We start from the raw sequence: 14,135 nt of genomic DNA, 5'->3' as shown, positions 1-14,135 counted from the left end.
CATAAATTTGTGTAAGGATAAACAAAGCAATGGCAGGCCTGTCTGTTAAACCTTGCTGATGAAAAAACCTTTAGAATGATAGATATCCAAATGATTGTTATCCATAGACTATGAATTAATTCAAAAAAGAAGTCAGCATGGATTTGTAAGAGTAAATAATGTTCAACTCATGTGAACAAAATTTTTAATGAACTAACAGAGAAGTTTGGTTAGAGTAATGCAATCAATATGGTGTACATGGACTTGCAAAAGATGTTAAATGTACCACATAACAAGCTTCTCAGCAAAGTTGAAGCCCCCGAAATACAAGGGACAGTGACAGCAAGCATACAAAGTTGACCATGTGACAAAAAACAGTGTGGGGAATGATTTTTCATGGACTGTTAGAAGACAAATAGTGATTCTCCTGGGTTAGTATTACAACTACGTTACTTTTGAAGTAAATGAGTGACCTAGACTTAAATATAGAATACAATTTAAAATATTTCCATGTAACAAAAAAACTTACAGAATATAGATAAATTTCAAGAGGACATACATACTTGAGTGGGCTGTTGGAAAGGTGACAATTAAAAGTTAATGTTGGGAAGTTTGAATCGATATGTTTCAAAATGATGTGCAGTAGCAGAAAGATTTGCGGGGGTGGGGAATATGTGCATTATTAATTGAAGATTGCAAGGCAAATTAGGAAATTGTTTGATCAGGCATACAGAATAAATAACCCAGATGCTGCAGAACCATAATAACTGCTATAATGAATATCAAAAATAATACAGAATTTCATAACTACTATCTGGGATAACTTCGATCAAGGCAGTTCCACAAGTTGCACATGAACATTTCAAAAGCATCAGCCACATCATAGCTTAAGCACCAAGCACAGAGATGAAACATTAACTGATTTGAAAACAGACTAGCTTTACAGCAGCAGGAAATCAAATCTATGTTTGTTGAATTTATATTCACATTGACTTTAAAAGTAGTGCAGCAAAAGGTTTATTTTCCCTTGCTCACCTGTATTTCTCACTGCAAATAGATAGCACTAAACAAGACAACAGCATAGAGGACGGTGAGTGGAGGTGGGTCCAATTACAACATGGGTCCATGAATAGGAAGGGTTTAGAAGAAAAATGAGCCAAATGGGACTGGGTCAGTTTAGGATATTTGGTCAGCGTGGACGAGTCAGACCAAAAAGGTTCTGTGCCCATGCTGCATAACTCTAAGCCGCAAGACTCTACAGAAACAGATTAAAGCAACCATGGGTTTCAGAGGACAATAAATCTGATTTTTGAGATACTGGCAGCGATGTACCACAACATAGTATCATTCCCATGTTGATTTTGACCTCAATAGCTCTTTTTTCATGATGTGATCCAATTGCATTGACTGATGGGAATTGGACTGACCCTAGTGAAGCTATTCCCACCAACCAGTTCTGTTGTTTAAACAGAAAGAACTTATCATACTCTGACAGTGGCCATTCTGCCATCTCAGAGGTAACAGTCATTAATAAAAGAATATACGATCAGCTGGGAGCAGCTAACTGACTGCAACACTGTCCGGTTTATGCTCATTTCATTCTACTGCAAATTGCTACTATGAATAAAATAGGCAAAAAGGTGTTATCCTATTGATTAGCCATCAGACCCAGGCATCATGTCTTCTTATTCCCATCAGATATAAATCATCACATTTTAAAACTACAATTTGTCAAATTATGTTGTTGCAACATGCAATGATAAAAATACAAACCAACGTACTGGAAATACACAGCACATCCCTTAGCATTTGTGAAGAGAAAGACTGACTACTGTTTTGAGCACTGACCTACAGAACCTCCACTACTGGTGTTGCAAAGCAGCAGTATGTACCATCTACAAAATGGACTGCTTGAACTTATCAAGTCTCCTTCAATAGCACCTTTCAAACTTAGCGCCTCATATCACAATGGAGATCAAGGACAGCAGACATTCGAGGACATCGCCATCTACAAAGTCCCTACCAAATCACAAATATTTCACCTTGGAAATAAATTGCTAGTTTTTCAAATGTTAAATTCCAGAACTCCCTCCCTCTACACACAGAGTCCAGTGGTTCATAATTACAACACCCTACTAGCCTCTCAAGAATAAACAGCAATCAGCCATTATTACAGATCTTGCAAACTTGCATGTCATGATCACACCAAAATAAAAACGATTGGGCCAAACTGTTAATCAGTATATTCTCTTTATTCCAAAAGAACTCAACTTACCAAAAGTAGTACTTTTTGCTGCTAAATTATAAATAGTAACATAAAATGTAAGTACTACACAGATTAAAAATTACAAGTAATAAATTCTCTCTTCAGATCCATAAGCAAATTGCTGAGCATTTGGTATAAATTTTACTTTTTCCTTTGAATCCTATACTGCCTGAAAACTACTACTTATCTCATCTCCCATTACAACACCATAGGAGATCATCTACTATGATTATTGTGCACGTATCTTTTGGCTCCCTTCTTGTAAGAGCATGCCCAGAAGGAAGTTAAAATTGCTAAAATAAACCATGAATTCAAATAACATTCACCAATTGCTTAAGCTTTCCTCTTGGATTTATATCATTGGAACCCCTTATCAAATTAGTGTGCTCCAAATCCCTCACTGGTCAGTGTTATTGTGTATGGGATTGGCATTGGCAAGTGGATGGGTTGTGAAGTGTTTGCTTTTAAACATACTGCAGAATCAAAACAAAATTTAAAAAATAAATCACTGTGTCAATGTCATCATAATTATCATTGCATAGTTTATTTAACAAGCTTTTCATTCATGCATTCTGAAGCAGCCAATGAAAACATTAAGAACAAGGACTATTAATCGGGAGACCAAAGGACCATTCATTTAAGCACTGATTAACGAAATATTGCTTTCAGGTCAATGATATGCAATCTAGCCTTGCACAGCTGTGGAAACGCACTACTCTCAAATCTCATTGCCCAGGTAGTTTAGGAATAGAATTTGCACACCTTTTTTTAAATCCTAAATACCAGCCCCACAGATCAGAAGTGCAAGGTAAGGGCCTAAGCCATCATGCCCTATCTCCTTTATAGCTATTCAAATGACAAACTGAGTAACAATATTGTTTTTTAAACAGTAAAAAGGAGAGACAGACACTTGTATTTTTGAACACAGGTTTAACTAGAAAATATGATTTTCTTTTTAAAAAAGGGGCTCTAAATTTTCAAAAGGAATAAAGTTTCATAATTTGCACTCTTGACACTTCCATGTTTGTACCTAGAAACTCTAAGTAACTGTTTGCATATTATTTATATATTGTACTCTACAGCTTGACAAGGAATAGACTTATGAAATCCAAAAGAAGAATGTACACGAATATACAACTACACAGTTAGATGGATGGCTGACAAACTTTTACTACTGAACATGGAAAATATCAAAATAGTCAGTCTTATTTCAACTTCATTCTTATGGTTTGTTTTGTCTGCTCCCACACTGAAAGATTCTGAGCAGAGCAAAGTAAGGATGATGGTTGGATTGGTATTACCACATCTATGTGGTAATGCCAATGCAACCATTTAAATGAGGTAGCCGATATGCTTGTTGATTTTGAACAACGATCATACAGCAGAGATTATTAGCATATGGACCCTTGAGCAAACTCCGGTGAAGAAAAAAATACACTAATCACCACAAGTTACACAATCTTCAGAAAGGCCAGACCTGGAGTTTTGCGGCTCGGCAGCATTTCTAACCTCAGCAACAATACCACAACTGTGCGCTGCAATTCCTCAGCCAGTCTCAACAAACCACCAGTATGCTACAGTTTTGGTTGTTTTGACATCACACAGACTTTTCTAAAAAAAGGTCATATTATGTATGGGGTTAAATGTCATAAACAGTAGTTCAGTTAGCACATAATACTATTCTGAAACATTGGCTTAGTAAAACAAATTCATAAAGAATGTTTCATTTCAAAAGTAATTTTTTGTTTTGATTTTCTACTTCAAAAAGTGCAACCAAATCATCCATGGACTGAATCCAAGAGCTGGGGCCCACTCTCTCCAACATCAGCGTATGGGTGAAGTAATGGTTCATATGAAAATAGCTAAATGAAATGGATTCTCTGAGAAAAGGAAAAATCTCAGGTGTCAAATACAGGTAAAGGCACATTAGAATAGGAGCAGGTCATTCAGCTCCTCATGTGTATTATTCCATGGCTGGTCTATACCTGAAATTCACCTCCCTTGATTCTATATCCCTTTATCATCCTGACTTAACAAAAGCCTGTTGCTCTCAGCTCTCTCTCAGATTGCTAGAGATGCCAAGCTGTGGTAAATAAAGCTGACGTGGGTGACAACAATACTGTTCTTATGCGGATGAGATGACTTCCCCATTCACCGTGAACCTCACACAATTACCCACAATAATAATGGTTCTCTGCCATTAAATCAGCTGGAACGTCCATACTCTATAATATCTTCTAAATACTGACACAGCCTTCTTACACACCTGAACATGTGACTGGAAAGTATTGATAACAAAATGTAACATTCAACCACACTTAAGTTTCCAAAGTTCAGTAAGATTCTCGAAGTAACTGTAATGAAAAGCTGTACTAAACCATTCTTTCAGTTTAAACCCCAAAGTCATCCCAACACACCTGACACTGAGGTATCAGGTAACCTGCCCAGAAGTATGAAGATCATTCCAGTGTTTAATATATCAAAACATTTATTTTGCAATGATTGTAAGGAAGAGAAAATGGTAACATACAACAATAGAATCAAAAGCATACAGGAACAAAAAAAAACTATTCCTGTAAATGTTTCTGTGCATCTAGAGTATTCCATTGACAGGTCCAACAGAAGGTGACAAGCAATTAGTTTTAATGAGAGAGGTGTGGAAGACAGTAGCATGAATTGAATATTCCCATTTGTCACATACAGCACGCGTTAGCAATACCACGAGCAACACAAGAGGCCAGCCAAGGCGTTGTTGGGTCTTGCAGGTACTGTTGAGGCAGCCTAAAAGCAGCTGTCTGACCTACAATCACTCAGCAACTACAGTAACAGGGTGAGCTGAGTTCAGGTTGGACAAACATTTTAACCACATTAATTCATGCAGCACTCCCTGCCCTTCTAATGCTGCAGTCTCCACCTTTTTCTTTAATCTTTCAATCAGCTCTGCATACAGGTGCTTGTAATTCTGCACTGCACTGATGAGCATTCATAATGCAAACACACATGATACAAGTTGTGGGGTGTACAGGGCCTTAGCACAACCAAAGGGATGCACATAAGCAGCAACAATTATCTTTCCTAGAACATTCCACTCTGATAAAAGCTTTATTTTGTATGTTTCTAATTTCTATAGTTTACCTTATATTTTCCTGTTTAAGGAGAACTTGCATTACAAATTTAGTTGCTGCATTTCAATATAAATTTTGACTGCATATTAGATATTGAAATAGAGATTATTTATTCAGGAAACAATTTTAGACCTAAATAGACTGCTTAGCTGCAGTGCTTTAAGCCTTCAGAAATCAAGACTAAACATATTCTGTAGGTCCCTGAAATAACAGGGCGAATAGTAAGAAAAAGATTGAAGTACTTGAAATACTTTCTTTCACTCTCCTATTTAACAGAGGGTATAATCATTTAAAAATAAAAGTTAATTTTCAACGACAGTTGGAGAAGGAAGAAGTTTAGTGCAAAGCATTAAGCACATCATTAATCTCATTTTTTCCATTGTGAAGGTGCAATTTGGTAGTGGGTGGAATGGCTTTGCAAAACTCTGAACAGGAATTCAGTATTTTCTGATAACCTATAATCATTCTTGGAGAAAAACCTCCACATTACACTCAGCAGGCAGTTAGAACTCTTTTGTCCAAAAATGTTTTATCGAATCAAGTACCTTCTTTAATTATTCCATGCAGAATTAAGTAAGAAAGATGCATGGGTGCATTATGAATTAATACAAGTCAGAGTTAAGAGAATAATATTCCACTTTATGGAAAGGATCGTATTCTCAATAAAAAAAAGTCATGTCCTGGGACTGAACATTTGTGACTGAGAATTGCCATGAAAGCAAGGTACATTCTGACTTAGCATATATATGCTATTTAAGTCCTAGTCTGTGGAAAGAATCATTTAACGTAATCATGACTTCTGATTGATCAGGTATTGCAGATGCAAAACAATTTTTATACGAATGCACAATTCTATTATCTGTAATTCAAAGTAAGGAATGGAATGGAGAAGATTTGACCAACTCAGATTTCAACATTAGTAACTTCACAAGAACAAAATAATTAAACTAATACCCATTAGTAGACAAATATTTATCTTCTATCTTTAAAAGAACTTGGTTTAAATAGTTGGGTATTGGACAAAAGCCAAAAAGAATTGAATTGCCGCCTGAATGACTAACTTCAGTTCTTGCCTGTGCTGTTAAATTGAGAAGACTGCATTGTCAACTGGGGAAGGTGTTGCTGCGTGAATGGGGAAGATGGGCGGGGAGAACAGAGGAAAGAAGAGCAAAGTAACATGGCTTGTTTGATATCACAGGACCATAATTAACAGAGCGTGAGAAAGCCATTACATCACTCATTGTTCCAATGTGAAAAGCAACGAAAATATCACCAGAGGAAAGCAGGGAACAGTGCTGTCACCATAAAGGAATTTAACAGGACATTTCTTATTGTGATCTTAATCTGATAGAGTTTTCACTGTATGCTAGAGACATTAATTTAGAAGGTTTCATAAGCGAACTTATGGAAAATGGTGAATTAGAGTGGGGTCAGAGAGAGAAGAAACAAGAAGGGAGGAGGGCATAGCAGGCTAGGGAAGGAGGTACAGGGATGGAAAGAATGAATGACAAAAAGTGGAACAGAGTCAGGGGTCAGGAATGGGAAATAAGGGTAGACAGAAAGGAGGCCAGAGACAGTGGGATCACAGACATGGAGTGGTGGTGGTTTGGGGTTGATGAGAAGACAGACAAAAGTGAATGGAGGAAGATCAGAGAGCTTATGTGAGAGAGAAGGGTAAAGGAATTCTGAGATTCAGAAAGAGAGATGTTTCCAACTATTTTTTAAATGGACAATGATCACTCAGCTGGGTACTGTTGTGAATTAGCCTTTGTGTCAGATGGATTTTCCCTGCTGAAATCTGGACAGCACTGGAAGTGGTTTACCTGCCTCAGGTGGAAAATTGGTTTGACAGAACCATGATAAAGTTAGATAAACCTGAAATATGAATGACCTTACACCAGACAGGATAAAAGCAGTGTGGAAGGGGTAACTGATTCAATTTCGATCTTGAAATCGAACTGATTCAATGACATGCCTGATTCATTCAAAAGAACACAGTTCTGTTAAATTGACAGTTCTTTTTCTGCATAACTACCATTTAAAGCAGTTCTCCTTACACATTTCAAACACCTGCATAAATCCCTGTAGACAAGAGTCCATGAGTAAGATTGCATACTCGCACAAATAAATTGAAAGAGCCAAGTATGTTTTGTCCCACAAAACAAACAGAAAATTTGAAACAAACAAAATCAATGTTTTAAGATTAGCATTCATTTTATTTCTAAAAAGTGTTCAAAATTTTCCTGGGCATTTCAATTTTTCCAACTTATTTACAATCATTATTCCGCCCCAAAGAAATATTATTATGACTCATTCTTTAAATCTATTCTTAAAGAATAAAACTCTGCCTACCCACCCCTTTAACCATCAAAAAGAAAAGGTCAACTTGGAATGAGTTTAACATAGGGTCAACATAAATACTGTATTAAATCTTGAAAACCCCTCCCTATAGAAATAGAGCTTTACGATCAAGATGCTACACTTCCCATTTGAATAGGAAGTGGAACCACGTAAGTTTCAGTCTGCTGGCATGCCTGTGATGTAACTTGCACATCTGAATTATTACACAAGTTGTCAAATCACTACCTCCAGTTAAGTAAAGAAACATTACCTACAAATCTGAAAATAGAGCACCAAAAGGTCCACACTGGTGTCTGAGGCAGGCAAACTTTTAGTTTTAAAACAGCAAATGAATTGAAAAAGCAGGGGATGGCAATAATTTGTACTCACTTTTCCAGCTTGTGTACAGGCTTTCTAAAGCACCCTCCCGTCTGAAAGGATTTGACATTCTAAGTACAGTAGAAAACGTCAACATAAGAAACACAAAAGTCTTGGTCAGAAGAACAAAAAAGCACTTTAATAACAGAAAACAAATGGAAAATAAGACAACTCTAACACATATTACGTAGCTTAATGTTTTACCTTGAAGAGGTCAACCAATTTAAATTTTCAAATTAGTGAACATAAACATGTTTTGACCTGCTCTCCTTGCAATGTGATCCCATAACATATTTTATTTAAAGAGAAAACAAAGAATCTCACAACAACTTGTTTGAAATTTGGTAGCATGGGTACAACATAAGCGTAGCAAAAAAAAAATCAGTCTTACGTAACAATAGCATCAGCTAAAGTTTTAGCAAAACTGTGAATAGAAATTTTTACATTAAATCAGTTTGAATCAACTAATTTGTTGTAGTCAAGGAGAATGAATGGAGGTCACTAATTTGCATCAATTGTTATGGTGGAAAGCTCCATTACTCATTCCTTACATTTGCAAACTATTCTATTGCTCTATTATATAGAAGACCGGTATTGGTAGAATCCCAAAAGTAACCCAACTAAACCCACATCATTAATGGTCAAAGAACGTAATTTGTTATCACTCAGACGGGATTAGGAGGCACCATACTTACTGTCTGTAAAACTTTTTATGCAAATCAGAGTACAAAGGCAAACGAAGTAACACATAATAAATACAAACATTTTCAGGATTTGTCACATGGCATTAAAAACACTAGATCCACTGAGAAATATAGTTTTCACTAAAGCGAACAGAAAGTGTAATAATCATCATCATTGGAGATCAGACACATTAATTTGATATGCTGAGCCATACACATTTTTTTTCCCAAAGCTCTGTGAGAGTCATGTGGCTCTTAGTTTCAATCTCCTCTTCTGAAACTGACATTTCAATCACAATCTTCAAGAAGTTTTAATTCTGAGTCCTAGCTATGCAAGTCTAAACCAAAGTTTCTGATGCCACTCTCCCTCACTTTTAACAACTCTTCCAAACCTTGTTGCACCATGATGCTCATCTCACCAGGGATTGCTGGCAACTGAAGGTAAAACTGCACTGAAAAGACCATTGGGTAATTTGGAATAAAGGGTCACTTTGCCCGATTTTCCACTTGAAGCTGTGGCAGTATCCATTACAAGCACAGAGATAATGGGAACTGCAGATGCTGGAGATTCCAAGATAATAAAATGTGAGGCTGGATGAACACAGCAGGCCAAGCAGCATCTCAGGAGCACAAAAGCTGACGTTTCGGGCCTAGACCCTTCTAGGTCTAGGCCCGAAACGTCAGCTTTTGTGCTCCTGAGATGCTGCTTGGCCTGCTGTGTTCATCCAGCCTCACATTTTATTATCCATTACAAGCACATTATTTTCTATGCATATTTTTCCCTTCAGCCAGGCAATCCTTTACATATTACCCAACCGTCACTCCTGCCACATGAATAAAAAGAGTAAAATCTGTCCTTGTGACCTCTTGCCAAGTAATGGTCAGAGCAGTTTAGCGCTTTGCCACATTGAGCAAAGAGACTGCAATAGCATACTGCGCCACTAGGCAAGTTCCTAGTATGTCTTGAGTTATCTCCTCTATCACAGGGGGAATTAATGTAATAGCCACATCACCTTGTGATCTACAGAGGGAAGGAATATAATGAGTCAGGATTCTCAATCCTGATCACTAAACAGTGACCTCTGCTCAAATAAATGAATGTTTGCACGGGCAACAGAATTGGATTTTGCTGTGGTATTCCATGAAGATCATATAGCCAGCAAACACTCACCATCTAGGCTTCTACAGGAGGAACGGCCACTTGGGCAAGGCACCTAAGGGCTTCATGAATCACTCCCAGTATGAGTGTCTGCCGCCAGGGGAGAAAACTGGGAAAAAGAAAAGAAGTTTTGAATCAAGCCTAAATAGCCACAAGTCCTCACCTTCCCCTTCAGGATGGGCTGGTCACATTAATGCACTAAACAAAACAGCAAAGTTAGAATAATGTTTAGATCTGGACTATATTCAGCTTGAGTAAAGCAGGTGCCTCTGGCAATATTATTCTTGGTAACACAAGTAGACATTTCAAGAGATTTGGATTAAAACTGTCCCATAGTGCTGAGCACACTGGTGACATTGTAGCAGTAGCCAGATAAACAGGTTTTCTGCTTTATCCGCTGCCAGAAAATATTTTATAGTAACTCCTCAGTGCAGCTGTCTGCTCTATACCATGACATAACAGAACACACATCATTCTTTACGAATACAAAAACCAAAAGATATCCCCAACCACTACACAATGATCATGAAAGTACACGTGAGGTAGAATTTCCATCACAGCCTTATATAGTCACTTTGTATGATGCATATAAAAACTTTATGCAAAAATAAGAAAATGGAGGAGGTCAACAATACAAAAGTTCATTCAGCTGCCTTCGGTGGAATACAACAGGTCAGTCGAGCATATCCCTACCTTAGGACCAAGTTCAGCCCCTTAACCCCTGTTCAATTAATGGTTAGCATTCTGTACATTAGGATTATAATTCATTTTGCATGAAGTTTCCCTTCTAATTATATTTAAGGCTTCTGGTTTTAGATTTGTTCATTGGTTCTTTCTTCCAACTTATGCAAAAATTGTTGTTTTTTCATATCCACACCTCAACTCCTTTTTTCATTTAAATGAGTGTGATATTTTTCCCCTCAAAATAATCATCTGGCCAAGATGAACCAAAAGTTTTCAAGTATCATTACTCACAACTTTCCAACTAAAGGCTTCAGAGCCATTTTATGAGTCCTTCCTAATGTTACCATATCACATATAATAATGAATAACTTGACTTGCAGATTTAACTTCAGTGTTAGCATGTTGAGCATCTTATCTGCTGCAAGGGATAATGAGAATTTTTTTACTACACAATGCAGGGTGCTAGCCAACTATGACAGCATAGACTTTAATAAATTAAAAATCAGAGATGGAGTAGTAAATACATGGAGTCCTTCCCTACCTGTAATTAATAAAAAAAGGACAAAAAATTTCACACAATGGTGTTTCAATCCCTGCTAAACAGACAGCCAACTCATGTTCACAGAAGTAACTATTTCACATTTACTACTAAAATGCAACCAAAAATGCTTTCCAATCATCAATTAACATTTATAGAATGCAAAGTGCAGGAATATGAAAATACAAACAAAATACAAAAGAGACTGTAGAGGAACTGTGAGAAACATGAAAGTACACACATGCCCATTGCAGTGGTAAAACATTCTACACAGTGGGGAGGTCCAGCATTGCAACCAGAACGTATCTTGTCCATAGAGTTAAACAAATTCTTGTTTCTGGAAAAAACACGTGAAACAGAAGTAAAATTTCATTCACCCCCAACTGAAAAGAAAGTTATAATTATTTCAAGCAGAAGTAGAAGTTCCCTGAAAAGTGAACTAAGGTTATGAGTAATGAAATATGTGAAAAAAGGACAATTACTGAAACATCACATAATATATTACAGTTCTCTATTTTCATATTATTAATCAATTCATTAATACAGTTTTCACTACTGACTACATTGAGATCTGAAAGCTAGGTTTAGGGGTATCTGGTTCAGGGTTAGCAGTAGGTGAGCAGAATTTCAAAGCATTGTAAAATGAGCCTTTTTTTTCCCCAATGTTCATAAGAATATCACCAGATGGAGCGTCATAAAAATGCTTCACTACTACCATCTATCACCACAACAGGTTTTACCTATCGTGGGCAACAGAATGGGGAAAGCGGTCAACTCCAAGTTGTGGTGATTGTTAAAAATGATCATTCATGCCAATTTCACATGTACAATAATGATTTTGTTTAATTGCAACTACTAAAAAAAAATTCCAAATTAAAATATAAACATAAAATCTACTCCAAAATCCATTCCTCTAGCTCATTGGGCTTACAGGAGCCTCTCAATTTTATGAATTTTAGATTCAAACTGACATCAACACTATCACTGTACCAAAGTTAAGAGTGCTGATTGTTTAGTGTCTCAGATTTACAGCAAAGTCCGCCAGTGTGTATCAAATGTTAATTGCCAGATGATTGAAACTATGGCCCAGAATTTCCAATGGTCAGATAGTCATTATTCCAGTGAAGGTGGAAGGTGTGCATAGGGACCCTACAGAATCCGCAACCAAGCGAACTCTAAAGGAAATGGCTGGAAAATCACAGATTTTGTTAGGCAATTCTTCTTCGCCTGGACCCCTCAAAATTCTTCATTTAAATCAGATAATTCAGATGGTTCCAATGAAATTAGGTAAATAGATATTCAGGAGAAGTCAGGCTATTAAACACACGGTCTAACACCCAAGTAACAATTCAACTAAACCCGTACTTATCTCACAAACCTCCAAATCCACATCCCTATCTCTACAAAACCCCAACATGACAAAGCCAGGGACCTGATGCCCCGACTCTGGATCCAACAGCACTTCCCTTGCACCACACAACAAATCAGGAGGTGAAACCCCTTTGCCTGCTTCAGACCTAGCACCCATTTGCCTGCTCCAGGCCCAACAGTAAATCTCTTTACCTCTTAAGGGATGATCAATTCAAATCTGAAATGATTCTTAACTGTTCAGCACATTTTGTTATTAAAATAAGCTGAAAAATATTAAGCATACAGAATCTACAAAACACTGTCTTAGGCATTCGAAACCAAAACACACCCCCTTCTCCGACACCCTAGAGTCAGCCCCCTAACGCAGGACTCCTACTTCCCCCTCTCAGAGTCCAACACCCTCATCATCCCTTCCCAGCGTCTGATATTCCTTCCTCTGCGCCAGATACTCAGTACTCACCCTCCTTCAGAGAGGGAAACACCCCTCCCCTTCCCTCTATGGTCTGCCACTGACACATGCGCCCATCCCACCAACCTAACACCCTGCCCTGATCAGACCCGAAGACCATACATTCTAATTACTGTAAACACTGCATTATTTACTGACCACAACCTCCTTGCCACCTTACATCCTACCCACTTTGCATCTTACCCATCTGGTACCCTAAGCCCTTACTACCTTACGTACATTTAGTTTGACAGCAGTTATCAAAGTGGCTGTTCGTGATTTAGGTCCTTCAAAGAAAACAAGGCGGCAGCTGCAAAAGGGGTGTGATTTACATTCTGCATGTAACTCATGTGCCCGAAATTGCTCCTCCCCATAAACCTGACCCAATATCTGTTTTTTAAACCATGTTTGCAGGTCAAGACTTAGCATTTTCTCTGTGTTGACTTTGAGGGCTACAGATCTGTCTCATTTACTCCAAAAGAAATCACAAGTTTGAGATCAAAATAAGGATCCTTTCAGTTGCACATAATTTATGACTACCTATAAGCTCTGCACCGCAGTACACAATTAATAGGCAGTTCACGACTTTATTATTGGTATTTGAAACTGGCTACATTATTCGCAACCTATGTAACTCGAGAAAATAATGTTAACGCGTACTGAACGGCATCCAAAATACCTGGTTACGTTTTCTACTCATGCGCCCAATAAATTCAATACATAGGGTATTCTATAACTTAAGCCTTCAATAGTCATTGAAGCTACTCCTAAAACATATATATGTATATGATACATCTGTTGCCTCCGTGGATATTTTCCTAATGGTTTAGCGCAAAATTAAGCACTAATTCCTAGTCTGTGGCAAGTTAACAGAAGACTTTGAGTCAGCAGTATAAACACTTACAATTGTCCTCGACTTATTTTAAGTTGTAATTCTCCCTATAGTGGAACAGGCTGCTGGCACGAAATGTTTCACCCCTTGGGCAAAGAAAGAACTGACTGAACTAGTCAGTATTTCAGCTGTAGGGGTCACATTAGGAAAATGAATGCAGCAAACTAGTTTAAAAATATTTTCTCCACTTCCATCTCTTTGCCCACCTCACCCCACCGATCTGTCATTCTATATGTCAAAGTTCCTGGGCACTGCAGTATTTAGAGTAGATC

General features: G+C 37.5%; 1 protein-coding gene across 7 annotated transcripts in view; it reads right to left on the bottom strand.

The window, feature by feature from the left end:
* The window catches only part of bcl11aa (BCL11 transcription factor A a), a 195,176-nt gene that overhangs the window by 146,811 nt on the left and 34,230 nt on the right, over positions 1 to 14,135 (bottom strand). Inside the window, exons 2-3 of one of the 7 annotated variants that reach the window (XM_048535803.2) lie at positions 9,943 to 10,039; positions 8,101 to 8,159 (exon numbers count right to left, since the gene is read on the bottom strand). The exons of 5 other annotated variants lie outside the window; for them this stretch is intronic. In XM_048535803.2, the coding sequence (XP_048391760.1) occupies positions 8,101 to 8,158 (58 nt within the window). In that variant the 5' untranslated portion in view covers position 8,159; positions 9,943 to 10,039. The remainder of the gene's footprint in view (positions 1 to 8,100; positions 8,160 to 9,942; positions 10,040 to 14,135) is intronic. One more of the 7 variants, XM_048535804.2, reaches the window with a different exon arrangement.

Source organism: Stegostoma tigrinum, chromosome 9 (assembly GCF_030684315.1).
Source record: "Stegostoma tigrinum isolate sSteTig4 chromosome 9, sSteTig4.hap1, whole genome shotgun sequence".
NCBI classification, from domain to species: domain Eukaryota; kingdom Metazoa; phylum Chordata; class Chondrichthyes; order Orectolobiformes; family Stegostomatidae; genus Stegostoma; species Stegostoma tigrinum.
This window is presented reverse-complemented; position numbering and strand designations above follow the sequence as displayed.